This window comes from Gallus gallus, chromosome 14 (assembly GCF_016699485.2).
Source record: "Gallus gallus isolate bGalGal1 chromosome 14, bGalGal1.mat.broiler.GRCg7b, whole genome shotgun sequence".
Taxonomy (NCBI): Eukaryota; Metazoa; Chordata; class Aves; order Galliformes; family Phasianidae; genus Gallus; species Gallus gallus.
In genome coordinates this window covers 717,688-730,817 of record NC_052545.1, presented here as the reverse complement: position 1 = coordinate 730,817, position 13,130 = coordinate 717,688, and the positions used below count along the sequence as shown (strand labels likewise).

The 13,130-nt window shown below is 39.4% G+C and overlaps 1 protein-coding gene across 12 annotated transcripts in view; it reads right to left on the bottom strand.

The window, feature by feature from the left end:
* Nucleotides 1–13,130, bottom strand: part of MKL2 (MKL1/myocardin like 2) — a 64,091-nt gene that overhangs the window by 35,542 nt on the left and 15,419 nt on the right. For 7 of the 12 annotated variants that reach the window (XM_046900901.1, XM_004945069.5, XM_414735.8 and 4 more), the window contains exon 3: nt 12,126–12,292. In XM_046900901.1, the coding sequence (XP_046756857.1) occupies nt 12,126–12,279 (154 nt within the window). In that variant the 5' untranslated portion in view covers nt 12,280–12,292. Of the gene's footprint in view, nt 1–1,214; nt 1,569–12,125; nt 12,344–13,130 lie in introns of those variants that run through there. The other 5 variants (XM_025155316.3, XM_004945072.5, XM_046900902.1 and 2 more) reach the window with 2 other exon arrangements.

The window sequence follows — 13,130 nt, the reverse complement described above, 5'->3', positions numbered from 1 at the left end:
ATTTTTTTGTAGCCCAAACTTATTGCTTAGTAACACAGTGGCTTTTCTCCTTCGTTTAAGTAAACTGCCACTTACTGAATTCTGTAAGAAATTTTATATCTTTTTGCTATTTCAAATGTTAAGATCCAAATTAAACAAAACAAACAAACAAACAAACAAAACACAGCATTTAAATTCTGAGAAAGGCATCTCGTGTGAGAAAGGGAAAGGAAGAAATAAATCTTGTCATATGAACCAAGAAGAAATCTCTATATCACCAGAGAACCCAATGATACCTGGAGCAAAGGCCATGGCTGAGTGCTCTAAAAGGGAAGAAGGAGTTTTGTCTACTACAAAATAGAGCTTGTTTCTTATTGATTATGAAATTGGAGTCTGAGTCTTGAACTGTAAAGCGCCTGGAAAGTTATCACACGCCAGCTAAGTGCGCTGTGCAGGGCTGCCAGCTGACCTCAGGCGGTCTCTTCCCAGTCCCCCTTAGTGCAGGCCAGCTACAAGAATATCTCCTGCTAGAAGGAATGAGACAACTTCCATGCCTCAGCAGTGCTATTGCCACAGCCCAGCAAATACTACTTAAAATTAATCTGGTATAGCAGCATTTGTTGGCTTTAAATAAAGCTCCTAGTATCCTCAAACTATACATATTTTACAAACCAATGCTTATGGGTTGTGTTAATTTAATGTACAGTGTAATAACAATCATTTAAGGAGATGTGAATTAATTTCAAAGGCAGACATCCGGAAAGCAGGCTCTAATCTAATTTAAGTATGGGGAAAAGAAGGCTATTCTAGAAAAACAGGATACCAGTGTTGGCAATAAGCTAGCAATGCAAGTATAGAACTAATGGTCTGTGGGTTTTTGTTATCAATAGTGTAAAATTTCATTATATCCATTTCATTATATTAATTTCAATAGTGACATTTTGGAGGGTTTTGAGCAATGTTTACAGAAAATTTCAGAGCTCTTCATGAATTCAGAACTACATACTACTCTGAAGAGAGTGATCGCTTGTTTTTCTTCATGGTACAATTTCTGTCAAGCTATGAAGATCATTATTTAACTAGTAAATTCTGAATTTAGCTTTCAGAGGGAAAACAATACCTAACTTGTTGTGCAAAGATACTCCTCGACACACAGTATGACCCCAGGATTACTTGTGAAATGAGAATGCACAGTTCTTCTGAATTTTCTGTCCCCCAATCAACAAGAGACTGACCTTCCTTGAGACTTCTCTGGCTGTTCACCTCAAGGCATTCCTTCTCCTTCAGTGGCTTAACATCTCCTGCAGGTAGAATCTCAGAAAAGCCCTGTTGCTGCTTCTTGCAGCTATCAATCATGGTGAGAATCCTTCAGACTGGCAACATCCAGCACAGGAAAAAATACTAATTTGTCACTGAGCAGTACGCTGCTGTCCCAAACACTGCTTCCAGTTTCTTTCACCTAAGAAAAGAGCAATCACATCTTTTTTCAGCCAAAAGTAGCCATCATCCTTCACTGTCTACGTTGACCTGTGAGATGCTCAGTCTGCTTTGGAGCCTGTAACTCACTCAGATGACAGCAGAGAGCCTGTGAAGCAGAACTCTCAAATCCCACCTCTTTTCCCAGAAAACCACTCCCCCTTTTCCTTTAGCTGTGCTTGCTTCTGCACAGTCGTGTTTCAGTACGCAGCTTGACGGTCAATCATCTGACAAAGAATGAGTCAAGCAGTTAAAAATAAATCCAGCAGTTGCTGAAGGAGCAGCATTTGCTGATACCTAAGACCAACTAGCGCTGAGGGCTCTCCCCTTTCCCTTTCTCCCTTCCCCCACTGCTCCGCACACTGCTGCAGGCAGCAGCAATACTCTGCCTTTGCCCGACTGGCATGTTCATTACTTACTAATTTTCATCAGGCAACAAAGCTGCCTATTGGCATTTAAAAAAAATGTGGAGGAACGTTCCCCCACCCCCAGCCCTGTTTCAGAGGCTTTAGCTAGCAGAAATAAGTAAGAAGAGCGTTTCATGGCTTCCATGTGTTTCCTTGCTGTACAGGAGAGCTTCTACTCTCCGTTGTCAGTATCTGAGAAATGAGCATTTTATTATTTTACTTTTTGCATTAGTTACAATTCTTGTTATTCCCAGCAGTTTCAGGAACGTTTCCTCCCACAGCTCCTGACCTGCCACTCACTCCAGCACTTTACATTTATCTTATGTGACTCATCAGCTTCAGTGCCAATCAGGAAGGTTTTGGGGGAAGGGATACCCCTCAGATGATCTGCCACATGCCATAAGGCAACAGACGACTATCGTGTATTTTTTGTACTTTGAAGAAATAAGCTATATGCAATTTTAAGTAGCCAATACACATCGAAGTTAACTCCAGAAGGTGTACATTCCCTTCCCTTTGGCCTAAATCCCCTGTCATTATAGAAACTTTCCACATCCCTCCCTGGTATTTTAAATCATGAAATTATGAAGGACACCTCAGCTCAGAAAAACTGTTTTGCTCTTACGGCATCAGATACAAACAGGTCTACATGAAACAACAGACGCCTGATGTAGAATTTTACAACTATGGAATAGGGAAACATGGCTTTGCCTCTCTGGATCTCCCTGCAGCTGCCGTCACTCCGTACCGCCGGCTCATTGTGCTGAGGGCCCAACCGGCCGCGCCTGGCAGCCGCGCTCACCTCAATCCGCCAGGCGCACGAAGACACAATCTACATTTATGTGCAGCCCTGTGAACTTCTGGGTTCTTCACACTGTGTTGGGTTAATTCAGTTCTTCATCTGTGCAGTACCTTCTTCAAACAGGAAAACGGTGCTCTGAGTACACAGACTAAAATATTCATGTAAACAATACCTGTTACACTTCTCTGAAAAGATGTGTTAACTTGAGCTGTAACTGAGGGATTTTTTGTTTGTTTTTACAAAATTCCAACTTAGAACAGATTTTATTCTGCTTTGTTAGGCAGAAACAAAGCAAGACTTTTTTTTTATACCAGTGCATAAGTTCTTTGCTTTGAACACACACGAGATTCATCAGAGGTGAATTTGGGCCCATCTTAAATACAGCCATAACATTCTAACAGACTTCAGCTTTTTGTCTTTGCATTCTTTTGGTAGTGGAACATCAAATGTTTCCTTCTATTTTTTTTTTTTCAAAAAGTCAAGTGAAAAATCTGAGATTTTTTGGGAATATTGCTGATATCCTCCTCTGCTGCAGTAACAGAAACCAAAATCCAAATTGGGCACCACCTCCCTCAGTTGCTCCTGCCAGAAAAATCCAGGCTTTTTCAAGGTCACTTCAAAGCTGTAAGTCTGCATGTCCTACTTCTCTTCTCCTGGCGAAAGCTGTACAGGAGAGGCCATATGCTGGCATTGTTCACAGAATAAATGAAGGACGCCCTACCATTCCACCTTACCCATATATACATCTAAAGAAATAAACATGTCAAAGTATATAAGCAAAAAATACACATTCAACTGCATATCCATGTACATATATGATTTTAAATGACAACATACAGGCATTCACCAGGCAATGCCACCTATGATTTGCAAAAGGCTCACATAGTAACTACTTACATCACCAATTTTCTTTGTGCAACACTACTTCTTGTAGCAGCTGTATCACAAACTAACATTTCAACAATAACATAGGCAGCTAGGATTTAATTCTAGCAATTCATAATACTTACACACTGGAAGTTAAAATTAACATTCATTTCTAGCTATGCATGTAGTTATCCACACGGAATTCCAGGAAAAAAAGATGTCAGAATCAGACAGTTTGATCAAGAGATCTCTTTAAAAGAAAACATACTTTCCATATCTTCTGTAATCAGTCAAATACCAATCCCTGTAACAGAATTTCTTCATATATACCAGATGCCTTAAATTGAGTCCGTCAAAGGTCACATCTCTCATCCTAATCTCTTCACAATAAGCAGATAATTAAAAAGAAAATCTATAAATCAAACTAAAATGACAGAACGTTTGTTTAGAAGTTTACCAAATGGAATGACCCTGCTGGAATTCTTTCATGTAGCCTGTGAAAATATATTCCATCTACGAGGTCATAGTCCCTAGAGAGCTCTGAGTTTTGGCCTGTACGTCTTTTCACATGCTTTAACATTTGAAAATTGTTCCTTGTAGACACTGACTGATGCCCTGGGAATGCTAGGATTGTGGGAACTGGCACTACCAATGACAAAGACAGACTTACTGGGAAATCAGCACCTACTCATTTTGCTCTCTCCAAACAGATAAGATAACATTCAAATTTTATTGGGGTCACAAAGACATTTGTTTTTTTCTATTGATGCCATTTCTTAAAACTAACACACAAAAATAAACACAAACAGCAATGTTTTAATTACAACATTCTGTGTGTTATTTAGTAGAATCTTCACACTGGATGTTCCATGGACTACTAAAACCTAAAGAAGAGCCAAATCACAGAATAGTTGACATCTTGAGATCCTCTAGTTCAACGTCTGTGCTCCAGCATGGCCAGCAGGAGCAGGCAGCTCAGCACCATGCCCAGTTGGGTTTTCAGCACTTCTGTAGGATTCCACAGTCTCTCTAGCCAACCATTCTTCACTTCTACCTTGTGCTATACTTCTGTATACTTCTACAGAGTACACACTGCACACACCAACCACAGACTATACTAAATACGTACACTTCTAGTATGTACGTACAAAACTTGTATACTCCTCTATCTAGCTCTGTCTTTTAGAATACACTTTATTTTCTGTTCCAGTTTATTACTTTAATCCAAACTGTTTCCATTTGCTGTTCTCAAGTCTTCTCACTACCCTCTTCCTTCTACTTTTGTCTCTCCCAGCTGTCTCAAGAAATTAAATTATGTAATTCTGTGGACAGTAACCTACTCTGTACCACTAAGAGAGGAAAAAAAATTATCAGATCTCAAAAAAGTGGGAAAAATTGATGTAGATGAACACACAGAGAATATCTGAAATTTTACCTCATTCCTTAGTATCAAATTTGCAGCTTGAAATCTGTTAAGTGCACAGAGGATTAAGAATTTGTTTAGAAGCCATTAAGCTATGTTAAGAATGTATGTTACCAGTGCTACATAATGAAGGAGTGGAAGATAAGAGAAAGAAGTATAAGATAAGATAAGATAAGAGGTACACACATGACTCTTCTAGATGTCAAAAAGAATCCCGTGGTGCATTTAGTTTATCTAAACCATATGATTAGGTTAAGTGTGATACAGACTTCATTCAGTTGTTTTGAGTACTGCCTGCATCTCCTTTAGCAGTATTCAACATACACCATTTGGATTTTTTTTTTTTTTTTTTTTTTTTTGGAACTTGATAGTAATTACAGTTCCCCCAAGCCCATAGTGGTCCCACAGGAAGCTGTCATTCTCATCCGACCTTCAGTACCTTAAGGCTTTGGTTCCTGAGTGTCATTGTTCTTATGCAGCACTGATTTCTTTGGACTTATTTCTTCTAATATGGTTTTATCACTCTTGTCTTTTACTTAAAGATGTTAATTGTCCCAGAACTTTTTTTTTCTCTCTGAGTCTTACCTGCTCTGAGAAGCAGGTGTCAATTAGCAACATGGGGCAAAACTTCTGATGTGCAATGCAGAGGATAGAGCATGTGCACATGCACAGTCCAGTGTGATTTACAACCAAAACAAATAGCTGAAGCAGCCCTACAAAGTGGTAAAGGACAGTCAATGGCCTGTATGGGATCCATCCAATTACACACACATTTTATTACAGGAGTATAACCAAGCTCTCGTCTGTGGATAATGACTGCACAACAGTAACTTACTGTCCTTCAAAAACTAGTAGCTACTGTCATATGAAGGCAATTCTGGCACGTAGTGATAGGTAAGAAAGCCACTGGAAAGCCAGGAAGGGTTGGTGTATGTCCTGGTTTTATGAGTTCTGTTACTGGTATTCCACATCATAACATCATGCAGTACACTGGTAGTAAAAGAGTTAATGCTGCAGTTCTGTGGATTGTCGATATTTCCGTGTATCTGTTCTCAGAAGAGAAGAACTACAGGTCCCACAAGAGTTCATTGTTCCATTTCCGTTTTCTTTCCAGAGGGAAAGATAAAGCTGACTGGGAGTCACTAGGCTGCTCTTCTTTTTCTGCCTGGCTCTGCAGTGCGTGCTTCTTAGCCATCTCACCTTCAGCATTAGAGTAAGGCCTTTGGTTTTGGACGCTCTCTCTCTTATTTTGTTTGATTTATTAGCCTCAATTTCAATTACATTGTATTATATTGTGTTATCCCACATTCTGATATCATATTTGGTAAACTAGTTTTCTCCCTTAGCTCGCTGCCACTGTTTTGTTTTCAGGCCCATCTCCCTGCCTTTTCCCTACCCCTTTTCCCAGGCCATGGGTCCCTTCACCCTGTTACAGTCACGAAACCAGGCTGAAATGGGTCAGAACAAACTTTTTACACTGTAAAATGCACCAGCTAGGAACTCCTCACTCTACGGGTACCTTCAAACAACTATGCCTGCATGGCTTGTGACAGTGAGACCCTCCACCTCTACCTCTAACAGTTAAAGTGGCATGCTTACCACTGCTGGGAAATTAGGAATTCAGCACACAGAAAGCTTTGCTCTTGCAGTACTATTGTGTTTTTGTTTGACGGTATCTGCATGTGCAATCCCTTCTCACCCTCTGACTCTGAAATAGCAGGTAGGAAGGCAGCACGCAGCACCATCCCCATCCACCCTCCTGCTGTCAGCAGCAGACAGCCTATCCTTCCCTCTCTCTGCCACGTCCTGGCTCTCAGACACAGGCTTGTGAAAGTGCGGTACAGTGTGTGAGCAGCATATTGTTCTGACAAGTACTTCAACTGTGCCATGATGCCTACTGCTTTTGTCACTCTTCCTCCACGGCCATCCAGCTAAACAACACCTAGTCATCAACTTTCTTCCTCTCGCTCCCAAAGAAGAGATTCATCTGTGTCACATTTTTCCTCCCCCAGCCACCATCCTGCCTAAGAATACAGCAGCTTGGCACAGAGAAGGCTTTCCAGATCAAAGTACAGATGAAGTGTACACAAACAAGTATTCTTCAGGAGCCTTTAAGACTAGACAGTCTGCTTCCCAAGCCTTATTTATGTGAGCAGTCCAATTGCTCACCTGACAAACCTGGACTACACACCAGTGGTTCCCATTAGACTACCAGAACTGTCTCTGAGAAGTAGAACCAATGAAAAGGTAGCTTTTGCTGCTTTTAGAAAGCTGAGCAACAGTTGGCTTCCAGAGAAAAGGCATGATAATTCATTGCAATTAGCTTACACAATCAATGCTGAGCATGTATTTGCTAATTATCCAGAAGCAGATGCAGACTAATGAGAAACTCAAAGAAATTCTGTTAGTAATTCAGTATTGTGCGTGGCTGTCAGCTTGAAAACAGGTGGTCAAAAGAAAAAGGGAAACCTTAAAATTGTGACAGTCCAGAAGACTACCATATAACATCCCAGAAAGATGATTCTTTGTTACAACACACAAATAGATACACTGAGAAGTTATTGCACACAAGTTCATACAATGTTCTATACAGTTTGTTTTTCTAACCCCAAATAACTACATTGTTTGCTTTACAGATGACTCAGCTGAAGTATTTCAGCCCTACAATTAGACCTTATCTTGCAAATCAACTTGAAGATTCCCATTACTTTCCCTGCAATTAAACTATGAAATGTTAATTGGTTAGTATTTCTGTCTCATACTGTCTTGATGGGATAAGATTGGAGAGTATGAGAATGTTTTGCTGCTCTTCTCTTTCTCTCCTCAAATAAACTGCCTTTTAGTCTTTATTCAAAGAGTAACCACCTGCGCCTAGTAATTAAGTGGAGAAGCTTAAAATGCTGTTTCCCTCAAACTACTTGTCATTGATACTCAACTGGAAGTTACAATCTCTTCAACAGAGTTGCCAGCACATCTAAGCGTTCCTTTGTCAACTCAAAGAACACCAGTTTCAGTGCAGGTTAATCTGTACCGTGATACTTTGCACCAAAGAATACTGAGTTACGCTCACCTGAACTGTTATGCCAGCTTTGCTGTATGACTGAGATCTCTGGGGCAAAGGAAGGTAAGCATAAAAAAAAGAATGAAGTAGTAACATCTCCAACTATTGGCACGTGCCTGCAAATTCACTGCATGTTTCTCTTACCCTGCTGTGAATTAACTCCATGTAAAATCAAACCATGAGCCACCCACACTTGTCCTGCTTACAGAGCCTGAACTGCAGTTTCTCTCCTGACCTGTAAAAGTCAGCTGAACACTATGCAGACAATACGAGAATAATTCAGCCTTCTACTGGACTGCATCCAAGAGTCTCATAGAAGTAAACAGAAAGTTTAAAGAATCACTACTGAAGCTCACAGGAAATATAATGCTTCCTGCATGAAAATATTCAACAGAAAACCTTAAATATTTCATGTTTTTCAATGAAATGCCATTGTACTTTTGCATATGGAAGTCTTTCATAGTTAGACTTCATAAAATACTGAATTGTTAAAATACCCCAGAAGAAATCCAGTCCTGCTAAAAAGTTAGAACAGATACTAATTTTTAAAGCTTCTTAAATATCAATAAATCAAATTCAGATTTTACTTGTGCTCTTTTTAACTTTGACTTTCACAATTTCTAGAAAAACATAGCTCAAATCTTCCTGTTAACCACAATGACTAAAACGTGATATTATGGGCGAGCAATTGTTTCGGTGCTCTGGAAGATCACTGTGCCCACAGCTCCTCTTGTTGCTTCAGGAAAATAACAGGAATGCAAAATGGTCACTGCTTCCAGGAACAACAGCCAGTCAGTATAAAGTCAGGCACAGTCAGCTCTTTCTTTCCCATAACATCAGGAAACATAACGGAATGCTCCTCTTCAGGACACTTAGGAGTTATTTAAATACTACTGGAAGAGTATTCTCTCTGGCAGGATGTTTAATTAATATGAGAAATAGAAAAAAAAAAAAAAAGAAAGAAAAAAGAAAGAAAAGAGTAGAAAATGGTATTGGTGTCCATCAAATGCTTCTTTACATGTCTACCAGATTTTATTCCTCAAAAAAATTACACGAATTCTCAATCTTTTCCACAGTTCTATTTGCTGTTCATTATGTTTTTAAAATTGATAGGGTTGTGCTAATAACTGCCTTGAAAACAACAAATGACTTATTCTTATAAAAGGACCTTATAAAAGAACGATGGGAGGCCGTGGCCCATTATGTGAGCTTCCTGCAATTGAATTTCCTCATAGAGGACATAAAAATCTTTGTGGGAGGCCTGATATTTACAGACAAAGCTGATTTATTAATAAGAGGAGTTATGATAAATAATGAAGGATAACTGCTCTTAAACCAACTGGCATAGGGAACTGGCACAGAGGAATGAAAGGCAACTTCTCAAATTATTAGTGCCCTCCCCCCCCATTTATGAAAATCTTTTATTTCAACAAGGCAGAGCCCTCAAGCATTAGAGTCTCTTGCTGCTGACATTTCCCTGGAAAATAAATAATTAACAGCTTGTATTTGCAGTTAATACAAAACTTACCTACGAATTATTTTCCTAATTTATTAAAGTACAAGAGTATTTTCAAGTTACAGGAGTAATGCCTAAGAAAAGAAACAATCATCTGATACAGAAGAACTAAATATGAAATACTAATCAGCTAACGTGGATCAGTTTAGGATCACAACTTGTTTCATTGCTTGTTTGACAATTTATCTGTATTCATAAAAGCAGAACAATAATGGAACAATGACATTATGTGAACAGGATAAATATATACTTGACATACTCAGCAAGGTTTCTTATAAAAAGAACTTCAGGAGTTGGCCATCTCGGAACGGATTTCTGCTGTTTAATTATTTTTATGTAATCGGTAGTAGCCTTCAGATGTGTAAAGTACGTCCCTGAGTCATATAGATTATCCATTTAATATCAAATATTAGACAACAAAAAGTTACAGATTTTTTTCTACATTACAGATTTTTAAGGATATAGAGACAAAGTACGAATAAATTAGTTGCAGATCCCTTAGTTTAAAATACTTTATTAATATACCAGTAAACATAGTATTCTCTATATCAGGATCTACATACATGGACAAAAATAAGGAAGCACTTGTAAAATATAAGCTCAAGTATTTGAAGTGGTATTCATTCCAAATTCAAAAAAGCTAAGCCTATGTCTCTCCCCTGCAATGTCTTCCCATCATTACATTTTTCTCTCTTGGAATTCAGTATGATTCTGGGGGATGCAAGCAAAGCACCATGGGACTTGGTGCCTCCCTGTGTGAAATTAAAGACACTGTGCTGTGCTTCTGACAGAGTGCTGTGACATGGACACATCCCCGGCATTGGTGAGGCCTCACCTCGAATACTGTGTTCAGTTTTGGGCAACTCAGTACAAGAAGGACATGGAGGTACTGAAAGAGGTCCCAGAGAAGGGTGTATGGGAACTGTTGAATCACAGCCTGAACCTCTGATTGACCACCTGAGGCTAACGCTGAGTCCGCTGCAGGGGCACAGGTGAACGCAATTTCACCTGAGTGACCAGAAGGGGTGGATCCTGGCTGCACCCCTCCTAGGCCCCATTTAAGGGCTGACTCCCAAGGAGGAAGGATCTCTATCTGGAGATCACTCCTCTTGGAGCCCTTCTGTGAGCCCAGGACATGGGTATGATCTTTATTTCATTACTCCTTTGTAATGAGATAATCCCTCTGATCTGATACCTGTTTGCCGTACAGAAGGGCAACGAGGCTAGTGAAGGGCTTGGAAAATCAGCCCTATGAGGAGAGGCTGAGGGAGCTGGGGCTGTTTAGTATGGGGAAGAGGAGGCTGAGGGGAGACCTTTTTACTCTCTTCCAGTACTTGAAAGGTGGTTACAGTGAGAGTGGGGTAGGTCTCTTCTCACTGGTGACAGGTGACAAGATGAGGGGAAATGGCCTCAAGTTGTGCTAAGGTAAGTTTAGGTTGGATGTTAGGAAACACTTCTTTACAGAAAGGGTTGTTAAACACTGGAATGGGCTCCCCAGGGAGGTGGTCGAGTCACTGTCTCTGGATGTGTTTAAGAGCTGTTTGGATGTGGTGCTCAGAGAAATGATTTAGCAGAGGGTTGTTAGAGTGAGGGTACTGTGGTTAGGCTGCGGTTGGACTTGATCTTTGAGGCCCTTTCCAACCTGAGTAATTCTATGATTCTAGCTATGTGAGATACACACAGCCTAGTGATAGGCCATCACTTTTTTTCTGCTTTAAAGCAGACATATACAGATAGCTGCCTTCTTATGTAATAATGCTTACACCTTTGCAACTGAATTCATTAATAGCTTAGTGTGGCTACACTCATTAAAAAAAATCCTTAAAAATCAAATACTGCATTTACGTACTTTCAGTATTTCCAATATTGACAGTTAATATTAAAAAACAAATATTTATTATTGTAAAATATCAGTCCAGGAAAAACACCACAAATAAAAGGTTCCTGCCTTCTTTCCAATAAAAATGAGCCTACATTTGTACTCAGACTTACATTTGGATTCACAGCCTACATTTGAATTCAGATTTCTTCCCAATGCTTACTGTAACAGTGGAAACACTTTTTTTCTCAGTTGCCATGCCAACATCAACAACGAAGAGATATTGGAAAGGCTCCTGAAACATAAATCTTATTTTCTTTCATTGTTCTTCCATAAACTATGTGGTGAATTAAACTTTCTAGGATACGATGTGAAACTTCAACTCAGTATTATTTTTGCAGAAAAATCTGTTCTTAATTATTCCTTTTTTTTTGGTCTGATAATATGAAACTCCTTTCAAAAATAGGAAATTAATACTTCTCTTGTACATTATCTGTTGCTTAAAAATTATTTCTAAGTGTAACACCTCCATTCTATGTGCCTCAGCAAACTACTCCAGTTGGAGTTTTAAGGTCAGGCTCTCATTTGCCATGACGGGTGAAACCGATCTGCACAAATTCCATAACAAGCAAGCACAATGGCACTTTAACTCCACAAAATGTGGTATGGGAAAGGCAAGTGAAAACAGTTGATGTTATTTGAAGAAAGCAAACAAAGATCACTATTCCCACAGAAAACAACAGAGCAAAGGGAGGACACCTCCTTTTGCACTCACCATTCTTGCGCTCATTGAGGGGAGGTAAGTACTGACTGGGCTGCAGGGACAGCTCCTTAAACTCGTGTGCAACCGCTTCACTGTGAGGGCTGGGGGCGAGACGTGGCAGGGTTCCAGGGTCATCCTCAGCATCCACTGTGCCCACGTGATCCATAGTGTTAAATCCTCTGGAGACAGGGAAAGCAAGTGATCTTTTAATCACACAGTAGTTGATGAAACTAATACAGGAAAAAAAAAAAAACCAACATCATGTAGACCTGTTACTGCCAGTTTTGGTCAGCTCCTCTACATAGAGGATTCAGTTTAAAATTGTCTTTGCATCATCTAATACTTTTCCACAACCAACACAGATAAAGTAATGTAATTACAAGAAATTCAACAGTTCAGAGAAGTTTCTTTGCTGGCTTTTAAAGAAAAATTATGTTGTTAGCTCTTCACATGGATGTCCCCAAGCTCCTGTTCTAGCAAGTGACACAGGGTCATCAGTAAATGTTCATTTGCTCCCAGAAGCTTCTATTAGCAAATACTGCATGAATGTATGGCAACATGCAAATACTTTTTAATTTTTTTGAAGCACTGCAAAACTTTTCTCAGGATTAATAACCAACTTTGGTATTAATTCAGGACTTGATCCTGCCAGAGAACCACACAAGGATTAGTCAATCTCTAACAGGGAAAGCTTTTTGCCATGAAATATTTCAAATTAATTCTATTTCACACTAGCCACTCATTGTACAGTCCTCTCTGGAATGGAGTAAACATCCCCATTCATTATTTCTTTTTATCATTTATGTGGTACTGAGTTTGCAGTGAGGAATACAGAACCATGGTACAAGCTCTTCAAAGCTCACAGAGCTTCTATCACTGAAGCTTCAATAAAACCACTATGGACTTCAATACAGTTCACCCTTAGATTCTTGGAAACATGATCAATATGAAATAACAATTCATGGAGAACCATAAAACAAAATCAGTGTCTTAATGTTAAACTGTTTCATTATTTTT